General features: G+C 42.3%; 2 protein-coding genes across 3 annotated transcripts in view; both read right to left on the bottom strand.

Moving 5' to 3' along the window:
- Positions 1-13,595, bottom strand: part of LOC123762220 (zinc finger protein 84) — a 79,407-nt gene that overhangs the window by 56,703 nt on the left and 9,109 nt on the right. The gene's annotated exons all lie outside the window — the stretch shown is intronic.
- LOC138365804 (SUMO-interacting motif-containing protein 1-like) lies at positions 10,668-12,641 on the bottom strand. The gene is made up of 2 exons (XM_069326281.1): positions 12,567-12,641; positions 10,668-11,084 (listed from the first exon to the last, which is right to left on the bottom strand). Exons 1-2 carry the CDS (start codon positions 12,639-12,641, stop codon positions 10,668-10,670), a joined length of 492 nt encoding a protein of 163 aa, XP_069182382.1.

Genomic DNA, 13,595 nt, shown 5'->3' with positions numbered 1-13,595 from the left:
TTTTTTTTTTTTTGGTATGCGCCTGTGAGTGACACATGCTAAATAGCCAGACGCCATACAAGGGTTAACCTAACTTCTGTATCCTTCCAAGCTATCTATGGTGATCTTTACTTCAAATTGTTTCTATTTTTTGTGTACTTACATTTATTGTTGTGTTTTGCTATAATTACTTTCTAGTTACAGCAGACTTAGTATTTAACTGTTCCTGTAATTGCTTGTCTTATTGTATGGTGACATTATTGCATCTATATGCATACCGATATTGATCCTGATCGAAATCTTCTGTCTCATATCCACACAAATCAGCACATTGATCATCATTATTGCAGGTATTACACAGCAAAAACAAACTCCTAAATAGCACCTGCTTATCAGTTTACAACCAAAATCTTAGATCACTTGGTAAACATTTTGGTGATATAAATGCACTACTCACAGCACTAAGTACTAAATTACCATTCATCATTTTAACAGAAACTTGGCTAAGTAATGACTATACCCAACTCTACAAGTTAGCTTGTAGTTATAAAGGCATTCACAACTGCAGACCTAATAAAAAAGGAGGTGGCACAGCAATATATTACAAAGATACCATCTGCAATAGTGTCATTCGTGATAGAGATGACTATTGTGAATATACCTTTGCCAAGTTCTCCAGTAAATCCCTTAAATCCTCCCTGACTATCGGTGCCATCTATAGATTTCCTAATACTGTACCAACATAGCTTCATTCTCAAATAATGTAAGGAATCTCATCATATATAACAATCTCAACAAAAATCATATCATTCTGGGAGGTGATTTCAATATTGACCTGGGTCTACAAAATATCCCTCAAGTTGACTATTTCCGTAACAGCATGCACTCCTGTATGCTAATCCCCACAGTCACCAAGCCCACCCGAGTCACTCAAATATCTGCCACTACCTTGGATCACTTATGGACTAATATAACAGCTCACCTTACATCTGGGGTAATCTATGACAGAACAACTGACCACTATCCTACCTTACTCATAGCAAACATGGACACACCACCACCAGAAAGCAAGAAACTCATTCAGGCTACACAGTGAATCAGTTTTAGGCAATCTCTCAAATGCACTTCACAATATTAACTGGGAATCTGAATTCAATAATACCCAGGATATAATCTCATTAACTAACCTCTTTCTCTCCAAAACTCTAAGCCTCTACAACACTCACTGTCCCCTCCTTACCAAACAAGTAACTGACAAAAGAAAAAACAACCCATGACTCACAAGTGGCATACTCAAATCAATCAACAAAAAACATGAATATGAAAAGAAATTTAGGATTGGCCTAGTTACAAAGGAAGTAGTTAAAAGGTACTCATCAGTGCTTACCAGTATCATAAGAAAAGCTAAACTTTCATATTATGAGACTAGATTCAAAGAAGCAAAAGGCAACATGAAAAGCACATGGAATACCATCTCTAATATCCTGGGAACTAAACAACACTCCCACAACCAGATAACACTCTCTAAGGATGGCTTTACACCGTCAACTGATTTAGAAATGGCAAATGAATTTAATAGCTTCTTTTCATCGGTTGGTGCTAACCTTGCCAGTAAAATCCCACAGACTCAGACAAATATCAACACATATCTCTCGGGCAGCTATCCAAACTATCTTCTCCTTTCACCAGTCAGCCTGACAGATGTTGTGTCCATCATACACTCACTAAAAACCAAAGCTGGGAACATCAGTGAAATCCCATTCATTGTATACAAGAGCGCCTCCCATGCCCTTGCACCACCCATATTTCTACTGTTCAACAAATCCCTTGAGTGTCATACCTTCCCTGATATTCTTAAAAAAGCAAGAGTAACGCCAGTTCATAAAGGAGGTAATCCGGCAGACATAAACAATTATAGACCAATATCAAACCTACCCATACTAACAAAATATTTAAAAAAAATATCTACAAACAGCTCTACTCCTACCTCGTAAAATTCGACATACTTGGCCCCTGTCAGTTTGGCTTCCGCTCCCAAAAGAGTACCAACGATGCAATTATAAGTCTCCTTGATATAATTTACTCAGCCCTTGACAAAAATGAGTTTCCAATTGGACTCTTCATTGACCTGAGAAAGACCTTTGATACTGTTAATCACAACTACCTCTTACGTAAACTCCATCATTATGGAATCCGAGGCCATTCACTGGACTATATCCAATCCTATCTTTGTGATAGACACCAATGTGTAACCATCAATAATATAACCTCTCCCACTCTACCAATAACCGTTGGAGTGCCACAGGGCAGCATCTTGGGACCTCTCCTATTTCTTATATACATCAATGATCTGCCTAATGTCTCTAACATTCTGAAACCTATATTGTTTGCTGATGATACTACCCTCATCTACTCTAACCCCAACCCACATACAGTATGGTTTTCGATCTGGAAGATCCTGTGTATCGAATTTACTCAGTTTCTATGATCGAGCCACAGAGATATTACAGGAAAGAGATGGTTGGGTTGACTGCATCTATCTGGACCTAAAAAAGGCTTTCGACAGAGTTCCACATAAGAGGTTGTTCTGGAAACTGGAAAATATTGGAGGGGGTGACAGGTAAGCTTCTATCATGGATGAAAAATTTTCTGACTGATAGAAAAATGAGGGCAGTAATCAGAGGCAATGTATCGGAATGGAGAAATGTCACAAGTGGAGTACCACAGGGTTCAGTTCTTGCACCAGTGATGTTTATTGTGTACATAAATGATCTACCAGTTGGTATACAGAATTATATGAACATGTTTGCTGATGATGCTAAGATAATAGGAAGGATAAGAAATTTAGATGATTGTCATGCCCTTCAAGAAGACCTGGACAAAATAAGTAGATGGAGCACCACTTGGCAAATGGAATTTAATGTTAATAAATGTCATGTTATGGAATGTGGAATAGGAGAACATAGACCCCACACAACCTATATATTATGTGAGAAATCTTTAAAGAATTCTGATAAAGAAAGAGATCTAGGGGTGGTTCTAGATAGAAAACTATCACCTGAGGACCACATAAAGAATATTGTGCAAGGAGCCTATGCTATGCTTTCTAACTTCAGAATTGCATTTAAATACATGGATGGCAATATACTAAAAAAATTGTTCATGACTTTTGTTAGGCCAAAGCTAGAATATGCAGCTGTTGTGTGGTGCCCATATCTTAAGAAGCACATCAACAAACTGGAAAAGGTGCAAAGACATGCTACTAAGTGGCTCCCAGAACTGAAGGGTAAGAGCTACGAGGAGAGGTTAGAAGCATTAAATATGCCAAAACTAGAAGACAGAAGAAAAAGAGGTGATATGATCACTACATACAAAATAGTAACAGGAATTGATAAAATCGACAGGGAAGATTTCCTGAGACCTGGCACTTCAAGAACAAGAGGTCATAGATTTAAACTAGCTAAACACAGATGCCGAAGAAATATAAGAAAATTCACCTTCGCAAATAGAGTGGTAGACGGTTGGAACAAGTTAAGGGAGAAGGTGGTGGAGGCCAAGACCGTCAGTAGTTTCAAAGCGTTATATGACAAAGAGTGCTGGGAAGACGGGACACCACGAGCGTAGCTCTCATCCTGTAACTACACTTAGGTAATTACACTTAGGTACAGGCATACCTCAGTTTAAGAGTTTAATTGGTTCCTGGAGACGCCTCGTATTCCGAAAACTCGCATTCCGAAGCTAATTTTCCCATAAGAAATAAAGGGAAATGAATTAATCAGTTCCTGACTACCCCAAAAACCCCACATCAAACTAAATTTTTATACCTAATTCATCTAAATAAACCTACAAAACTATGTTCAAGTTATTACTTACCTTGCTGTTGAATGCTGTAGGCGTATGGAAGATGGTGAGGAGGTGGGAGGAAGAGAGGAGTTACTGTTTGGAAGGGGAGTCCCCTTCCATTATCACATCAGGCAGTGAGGACTTCACTGGTATGCACACTCTGGCACATTTTGCCTGCATACCACTAGGACTTGCTTGTTTTACTAAGAATTTATCTAATGACACTTGTTTTTCCCTACATTTTAACACTAGTCTGTAGTAAGACATCACTTTATCATTTAAAAGGTCAATGCAACGGCCTGCTACAGCTTTATCTGGGTGAGTTTTTTCAACAAAACTTTGCAGTTCTTCCCATACTTCACACATTTTCTTAATCAAGAAGGGACATCCTCTACTGCCTCTACTCACAACTATTTTCTTAGGTTGAACCTTACCAATGGCTTTCTTGAGACCCATGGCAAGATATATAATGACAACTTTTATGCTCAAATGGCCAAAAAACCGATAAAAAACTGTAAATCCTTGTGAAGAATTCAGGTGGGATAGTCACTGGACACGAGACACTGGTAAACTGAGGCGCGATCGCCATGCCACCACGCGCCAGTCGGCCTGTACACGTATCAACAAACTCGCGTCCCGAGGTAACCCTCGCCTTCCGAGACATATTTTTGGAGTAAATCCTGCTCGTCTTCCGAAAAACTTGCATACAGGGACACTCGCATTCCGAGGTACCACTGTAATTACTAAATAATGTAAATAATGAACTAAAAAGAGTCCACTTATGAATGTCAATCAACAAACTAACACTTAAAATAGAAAAGACCTACTACATCTTATTTGGAAGCAAATCTACAAATGCAATTCAGCTTCAGATAGACAATGTAAACATCAGTAATAAAAATGATGGAAAGTTCCTTGGCCTATTCCTAGACAAGAGACTCAACTTCAGCACCCACATACAACACATAACTAAGAAAGTCTCTAAAACAGTTGGTATACTCTCCAAAATCAGATATTATGTACCTAACTCTGCTCTCATCTCTCTATATTATGCACTAATCTATCCCTATCTTAATTATGGTATCTGTGCATGGGGTTCAACCACTGTAAACCACCTCAAGTCCATCATCACTCAGCAAAAATCTGCTATCAGAATTAAAACAAATTCTGCTTTCAGACAACACTCAGCCCCCTTGTTTAACTCCCTAAACATGCTAGACATAATCTCACTCTACAAATTCTCTTGTGTCAATTACATTTACAAAACCCTGTTCTTAAATGCAAATCCTGCTCTGAAACTCTCCCTGGACAGATGTAATAGGACCCATTATCACCACAACAGAAATAAATATCTCTTTGATATCCCCCAGTCAAACTTAATCTGTGTAAAAACTCTATGCAAATAAAGGGACCCCAGTCTATGGAACTCACTCCCTAATGAATTGAAAAGTTGTCCAACTTTTGCGTCATTCAAAAACAAAACTAAAAAGTACCTAATTTCATCTTCATAAGTTTTTTACCTTGTTGCTTTAAAATTGCACTGTATCTATTGCTACTCAATCTCCCAATCTTTATGTAACCAATCCGAACATCTTTACCATTGTGATCATTGCTGTCTTCTTATATGTGCTATCAATCTGCTGTATGGTGCCTATTAATCTTGTTTAAATTACCAATCAAGCTGTCAATGTAATCAATCAGAGCTTTAATATACCAACGTGCTTTAATATACTTACTAATCTCTCTCATCTCATTTTTTTCTTGCAATGTATCTGTTATTTTATTAATTCTGCTATTATTTATCTACTTAAAATTATCTGTTAGATTAAGGACCTGCCTGAAATGCTGCGCGTACTAGTGGCTTTACAAGATTGTAAATACTATGCTATGTATTCTCACAAACTCAATGTACATTCTTGTATATAAATAAATAAATAAACAAATAAATAAATAAACAGTAACACCTCTCCTCCCCCCCCCCCTCATAACCATCTTCCATATGCCATCAAGAGTCCTCCATAAAGATAAGATAAACATATGTACTGTATTGTAGTCAGAGAAAAAAAATTGTATTCAGAATAAACTGTATTTTTCAAATTAATATTTTTGCGGGTGTGGAACGGATTAATTCAATTCCATTATTTCTTATGGGAAAATTTGTTTCGACATACGATATTTTGACTTACATCTCTTGGAACGCATTACCATCGTAAATTGAGGCCCCCCTGTTTTGTGTAATAACAGCAAAAGGAGTGTTGGGAAAAGCCATTTTGGCGAGGGAGATGGCATCATCTGCATGACTTGTCATGCTGCGTAAGGGTGGCCACTATGCTCTTTGGGCACTATACCAGCTTAGTTGAACAGTTATGGTGAACAAAACATGTAGATACTTATATATAATGTGTATATAAAGTGTATTGACAGCAAAACTATTTGCTTATTGTTTTATGAACATAATAACTGAATCACTAATATAATCACAATACTTTTGAGTGTAGCGATGATTCACACATTTTATTATACAGTGGTACCTCGGAATACGAGTGTCCCTGTATACGAGTTTTTCAGAATACGAGCAGGATTTGATCGGAAAATTTGCCTCTGAAGGCGAGGGTTGCCTCGGAAGACGAGGGTGTTGATACGCGTACAGGCCAACTAGCGCGTGGTGGCACAGCGATCGTGCCTCAGTTTACCAGTACCTTGCGCCCAGTGACTATCCCGCCTGAATTCTCCACAAGGATTTATGTTTTTTTGTCGGATTTTTGGCCATTTGAGCATAAAAGTTGTTGTTATATATCTTGCCATGGGTCCCAAGAAAGCCAGTGGTAAGGTTCAACCTAAGAAAATAGTGCGGTGTTTCGGGTGATCGAGCGGCAACACTGAAAAGTGTATACTCTTTTCACTGTCCTGACATTAATTTTCGATATACATACTGTGACGGAGTTCCCCCCCCTTATAATTCTCCCACGCCTGCAGTAAGAGTCATGTCTACTTTTCCCAAACGTTCTCTACGTTGCAGGCTACAATTTGATATATGGGAGAGAGTGAAGTGTTCTCGGAGCCGAGAAATTTGTGAAATAGTAATATTTTGGCCTGTGGTTTAGGCCCTTTAGGGAGCCAAGATGGCGCTTGCTTCCCTGATCTCCCGCCAAAACCGTGTGACGTCAGTGGCACCGGATTGGTCACCGACAGCAAGGTGGCACCGGGAGCCAATGAAAACTTCCCGTAGCGAAAGTGACGTCACGAAGGAAGGGGGTCCGGGCCGCGCGCCACTCTGACGCCATCAGTCAGACACGACACGTCATAGAGGTCGGACGTGCGACGGATGTTCCTGTCAGTTGGACAGTTGTTTCCCGCACCCGTGGATTTACGCGTCACCTGAAGTCCGCCAGTACTCTGAGAAGTCTTCCCTAGTTCATGTGTTGAACCAGAAGAGGGAATTGACGGTTATTTGAGCAACAAGTGCTCCAGTCAGGTGCTGTGCAAGAAGCAGTGAAGCCGTGCAGTGACGTCTGTGGCAATTCACCAGTTCGTGACAGCGTAGTGGCTGACAGAGCCACTGGGTAGCTGAGGAAGGAGAGGACTATTTGGGGAAACCGGACGACTGTAGCTGAGACGTAGGCGACAGCCGTTGCTGGGAGAAGACGACGGCCAGGAGACCGACTCCAACCTTCAAGAAGTCAAGAAGGAGGACGGACCTGCAGTGAGGAGGCACGGAGATGACGCGCTAAACGGTGGGACGACGAGAGGCTCTGGTAGGACACGACGACGTGTAGTGTGGGGGCGTTCCCGACACAAGGACCAGGAGCTACATCTCGACTCTCATCGGAGGATAGGGTGAAGTAGGTGGTTCTAGTTCCCTCCCCACTCCCCTTTAGTTAGCTATATAATTCAGCTATATTATCTAGCCTGAGGATTTTATATGTCGTGAGCAAGTCTCACCCATGTCACGATAAAGCACCAGTGTGCTAGACAGTACTATCAAGAGTACTTGTAATATTCATGTTGATTATTGGTGTGTACAGGCACCAGGAACCAATGATAAATTTACTGTGTTGTGTATATCTTTCTATAGATTTTGATATGAACATATAGTGGTAAATTATATATAATATTATGCCAGTATTTGGAGGTTAGGCTGTGTGCCCAGAAACTATTTATTTTCCATGTATTGTTGATTGATTTATATACCATATATATGTCTATGTTCATTCGGTGAATAATCATTTGTGAGTACAGTGAATTATTGCGTTATCGCCCACGAGAGAAAGTATTGAAAACTCCAGTGTTAATAGTTCTTAATATATTGCTGAGTGAAGAACAATGTAAAGCCATTACAGTGAATCATTATAGCATTGATTGTAGAAAAGACTGTTTGAGCCTGAGTACAGTGTAACTGAGTAATACGGTTTATTTGTGCCAATATCGAATGGGTGCGAGTTTCTAGTAATATTGGAGATTTTAAAGAAACCGCGCGCGTGAATCTAGAAAACAAGCAAATTTCGCGCGGAGAGACCATTGCGATCAGCTGTTCTTGACACTTGATGAGGAGGGGAGAATGTTGCTCTCTAGTGATCGCGTACTAACCGTGGGAATTACCGGCCGCGTCAGGATCAGTTGATTAATTGATTATTGTTTGGCCTTTGTGACATCTTTCATACATTTTAAGTAAAATACAAAACTATCTTTGTGTTTATATCATCCCCTCCATTGATCTTGTTACTATATTATACTGGTAAACATAGAGTGATAACAATAAGTACCTGCCTGATTCCTGATCTTCTGAGTGTGACCTTGCCAAGGCTACCACTGATCCCACCAGTCCACTGATGGTGTTACTGGCCACCTAAAAACACCAGTTGGCGACCTTGTGATTAACCGTAGAGCCCTATTGTTGGGGAGGGCACACGACAGTCGATGTGAACGAGTCGTGTTCTCACTCTTTCTTAATAAGAGGCCGTTAAGATTGACTGGGAGACTCTCCTGGCGTGCAGTGGCGCCGTGAGGATCGAGGGAAGACCCGCAGGGCTACGGTGAGTTACCTTGAGCATAACTATTGCTTACCCCCAGACTAGAGAGAAGAGAGGTGAAACCCCAACAATATTTCATTTTTGTACCAATGTGTTCGCAATAGAATGTTCTAGAAGAACATACGTATAAAATGTCACCAAAGCATGAGTTAGACCAACACCAAATAAAGAACTATATTGATCACTAGCTGTGAGCGCCAAACAGCGACGAAATGTTTCTACTCTTTTCAGGGTTGTCAACTCCACACTTGTCCTACAGTGTTAAATTTGGTATCACTGAGATCGCAATAAAATTCCCTACAAGGACATATGCATATAAATGTAGAATCAATGTTGCAGCCCACCAACAAGAGTGTGGGAAGTGGCCGAACTGTTACCCGTGACGGCACATCGGCGAAACCCCTATTGAAAAGTGTATATTCTTTTCACTGTTCTGACATTAATTTTCGATGTACGTATTTCATTTTTGTACCAATGTGTTCGCAATATAATGTTCTAGAAGAACATAAATATAAAATATCAACACAAGGATGCGTTAGACCGGCACCAAATAAAAAACTACGGCAATTACACTTGTCGTGTCAACAATACAATGATTTTACCTCGATGTTGCAATGCTATGTCATTCTCCCAAATAGGCTATGCGACTATTAGAGAAAACGGAAATTATATGGCAAACATTTTCAAACTATCCCAAAGTCGATCGCATAACAAATAAAGTTTATAGAAATATTTTTTCTCGTAACTCGTGAGCGAGTCCGCTGTGCGACCTCAACACAAAAGGTGGTAACGCTCTCAAGCGCCGTGATAACGCTAAAGTGTTAAGAAAATGTGTGAAGTATGGGAAGAATTGCAAAGTTTTGTTGAAAAAAACACACCCAGATAAAGCTGTAGCAGGCCGTTGCATTGACCTTTTAAATGACAATGTGATGTCTTACTACAGACAAGTGTTAATTTAAAATGTAGGGAAAAAACAAGTGTCTTTAGAGAGATTCTTAATAAGACAAGCAAGTCTTAGTGGTATGCAGGCAAAATGTGCCAGTGTGTGCAAACCAGTGAAGTTTTCACTGCCTGATGTTATAATGGAAGAGGACTAACATAGTTTGAACATAGTTTTGTAGGTTTATTTAGATGAATTAAGTATAAAATTTAGTTTGAAGCGAGGTTTTTGGGTAGTCAGGAATGGATTAATTCATTTCCCATTATTTCTTATGGGGAAATTAGCTTCGGATTACGAGTTTTCGGAATACGAGCTGTCTCCAGGAATGGATTAAACTCTTAAACCGAGGTACTACTGTATAAATATATCACACTACAAACTATTGAATAATATTACTGCCAAAAAATTTGAAAAAATCAATCAGAGACGTTGAAATACTGTACAGTACAACCTCGATTCAACGTACTTTATTTGACCAACCCCAGTGCGTTGGAGCGTTGGATTCTTTGCAAGAGGTGACCTTCAGGATGCATTTGCGTCTGTCTTTTTTTTCTTGTACACAATAAAAATGTGTTATCATATTACATACTGTATCTATATATTACTACTTTACTAAAAAATACTGTATTACATTAGTTATTTACGTTATTGTTAGTCATGTCCATCTTAAAGTTTCATGGAGTTGTGAATACTGTACAGTAAATACGTACTGTAGTGTATTATGCCATTAGCACTGTGTTGATTATGTAGTTCTGCTATATGTTGAGTACTACAATACAGTTTATGAAAACTATTTTACACTAAAATTTCAGTACTGCAACCTTAATTTGGACACTAACACTATGTACAGTACTTAAATTTAACACATATTCTAACTATACACTCCACAGGATGTTCTTAGAGGTTTGCATCAGCTTTGCTGGTGCTTGCTGCTGCTGTGTTTGCTTCAGCTGCTTCTGAGCTGGTGCTGGCTGCTGTTGTACCAGTGCTTGGTACGGCAGTGCTCGTGCTGGGTGCGGCAGTGCTCGTGCTGGGTGCGGCAGTGCTCGTGCTGGGTGCGGCAGTGCTCGTGCTGGGTGCGGCAGTGCTCGTGCTGGGTGCGGCAGTGCTCGTGCTGGGTGCGGCAGTGCTCGTGCTGGGTGCGGCAGTGCTCGTGCTGGGTGCGGCAGTGCTCGTGCTGGGTGCGGCAGTGCTCGTGCTGGGTGCGGCAGTGCTCGTGCTGGCTGCGGCTGTGCTCGTGCTGGCTGCGGCTGTGCTCGTGCTGGCTGCGGCTGTGCTCGTGCTGGCTGCGGCTGTGCTCGTGCTGGCTGCGGCTGTGCTCGTGCTGGGTGCGGCTGTGCTCGTGCTGGGTGCGGCTGTGCTCGTGCTGGGTGCGGCTGTGCTCGTGCTGGGTGCGGCTGTGCTCGTGCTGGGTGCGGCTGTGCTCGTGCTGGGTGCGGCTGTGCTCGTGCTGGGTGCGGCTGTGCTCGTGCTGGGTGCGGCTGTGCTCGTGCTGGGTGCGGCTGTGCTCGTGCTGGGTGCGGCTGTGCTCGTGCTGGGTGCGGCTGTGCTCGTGCTGGGTGCGGCAGTGCTCGTGCTGGGTGCGGCAGTGCTCGTGCTGGGTGCGGCAGTGCTCGTGCTGGGTGCGGCAGTGCTCGTGCTGGGTGCGGCAGTGCTCGTGCTGGGTTCGGCAGTGCTCGTGCTGGGTACGGCAGTGCTCGTGCTGGGTACGGCAGTGCTCGTGCTGGGTACGGCAGTGCTCGTGCTGGGTACGGCAGTGCTCGTGCTGGGTACGGCAGTGCTCGTGCTGGGTACGGCTGTGCTCGCGCTGGGTACGGCAGTGCTCGCGCTGGGTACGGCTGTGCTCGCGCTGGGTACGGCTGTGCTCGCGCTGGGTACGGCTGTGCTCGCGCTGGGTACGGCTGTGCTCGCGCTGGGTACGGCTGTGCTCGCGCTGGGTACGGCTGTGCTCGCGCTGGGTACGGCTGTGCTCGCGCTGGGTACGGCTGTGCTCGCGCTGGGTACGGCTGTGCTCGCGCTGGGTACGGCTGTGCTCGCGCTGGGTACGGCTGTGCTCGCGCTGGGTACGGCTGTGCTCGCGCTGGGTACGGCTGTGCTCGCGCTGGGTACGGCTGTGCTCGCGCTGGGTACGGCTGTGCTCGCGCTGGGTACGGCTGTGCTCGCGCTGGGTACGGCTGTGCTCGCGCTGGGTACGGCTGTGCTCGCGCTGGGTACGGCTGTGCTCGCGCTGGGTACGGCTGTGCTCGCGCTGGGTACGGCTGTGCTCGCGCTGGGTACGGCTGTGCTCGCGCTGGGTACGGCTGTGCTCGTGCTGGGTACGGCTGTGCTCGTGCTGGTTGATTTTCTGCTACAATTCTTGCAAAATATTGCTTCATTTTTGGCATTAATATGGCACTATTAGCAAGCTCCTCAGACATTTTGTTGTATAACAATACAGTTGTATTCAAAAAATGTTAAATTCCACGATTATTCTTCCACTGGCAGATAAATACGTCAATCGCAAAGTTAAGGGCACTGGGTGCCTACTGTACAAACGCAGACTAGGTCTATACGTACAACCTACAGTAGGCTGGTGTTTAAGCCAGATCCAGTAACATAAATTTCTCTCAAATATTAGATTTACATCAAATTATATATTTTTGGGTTATATATTTAGTTTAGCAACATTGTTACGATAATAAGAGCTATAAAAATACTTATTTTAGAACTGATTTATTAATTTTATTTTTTAGAAGCTGTAGGTCACTGAACTGTTGCGACGAAATCGAACAAACACGCATGGTTTTGTGTGCACACGGATTAGACCCGTCCACTCGCGCTGGAGTTGTGCCACCAATAACATGAATCATTTCTCAAATAGCAGATATCTATCATATTACAGTATATTTTTGGTTTTATTTAGTGTAGTTTAACACTTTCGCTAATTGGTGACAACAGTGTCGTCACCAATATTCCTACTTATTATTACGCTGGCGTGCGGCGCTCGGGAGTCACGAGAAAAAATATTTGTATAAAATCCATTTATTATCCGATCAACTTGGGAATAGTTTACAAATGTTTGCCATGAAATTTACGTTTTCTCTAATAGCCGAACAGCTTATTAAAGAGAACGTTGTGGCAGTGAATCATCGTGGTAAAACAATTGTATTATTGACACGACGAGTATAATCGACGTAGTTTTTATATATGTTGCCGGTCGAACGCATCCTTATGTGACCTTTAATACTTATGTTCTTATAGAACATTCTATTGCGAACACATTGGTACAAAAATGAAATACATACATCGACAAATAATGTCAGGACAGTGAATTGAATATACACTTTTCAAAGCGAGTTTCGCCGATATGCCGCCGCGGGTAACACTTCGACCACTTCCCACACTGTTTTGGGTGGGCTACGACATTGAATCTATATTTATATGCATATGTCCGTGTAGAGAATTTTATTGCGATTCCAATGATACCACAATTAGCAATGTAGGACAACTGTAGGCTTCGCAACCATTAAGAGAGTGGAAACATTTTGTTGCTGTTTGGCGCTCTCGGCGAGTGATCTGAATAGTTTTTTATTTGGTGTTGATAGTCCTTATGCTTTGGCGGCATTTTACAGGGATGTTCTTATAGACAATTTTATTGCGAACACAGTGATACCAAATTTAAATACGTGCGCCTTCAATTATTGTCAGGACAGTCAAAAGAGTGTACACTTTTTCGGTCTTACCACGTAGGCGCGCGAACCGCCGAAAGCATCTAGGGTATGATTTTTTTCTGAACGCGGAGAGCGCGAAAGTGTAAATATATA

The sequence above is a fragment of the Procambarus clarkii genome, chromosome 2, assembly GCF_040958095.1.
Source record: "Procambarus clarkii isolate CNS0578487 chromosome 2, FALCON_Pclarkii_2.0, whole genome shotgun sequence".
Lineage (NCBI taxonomy): Eukaryota > Metazoa > Arthropoda > Malacostraca > Decapoda > Cambaridae > Procambarus > Procambarus clarkii.
The sequence above is the reverse complement of the archived record's forward strand: the minus strand, read 5'-3'. Positions and strand labels throughout refer to the sequence as shown.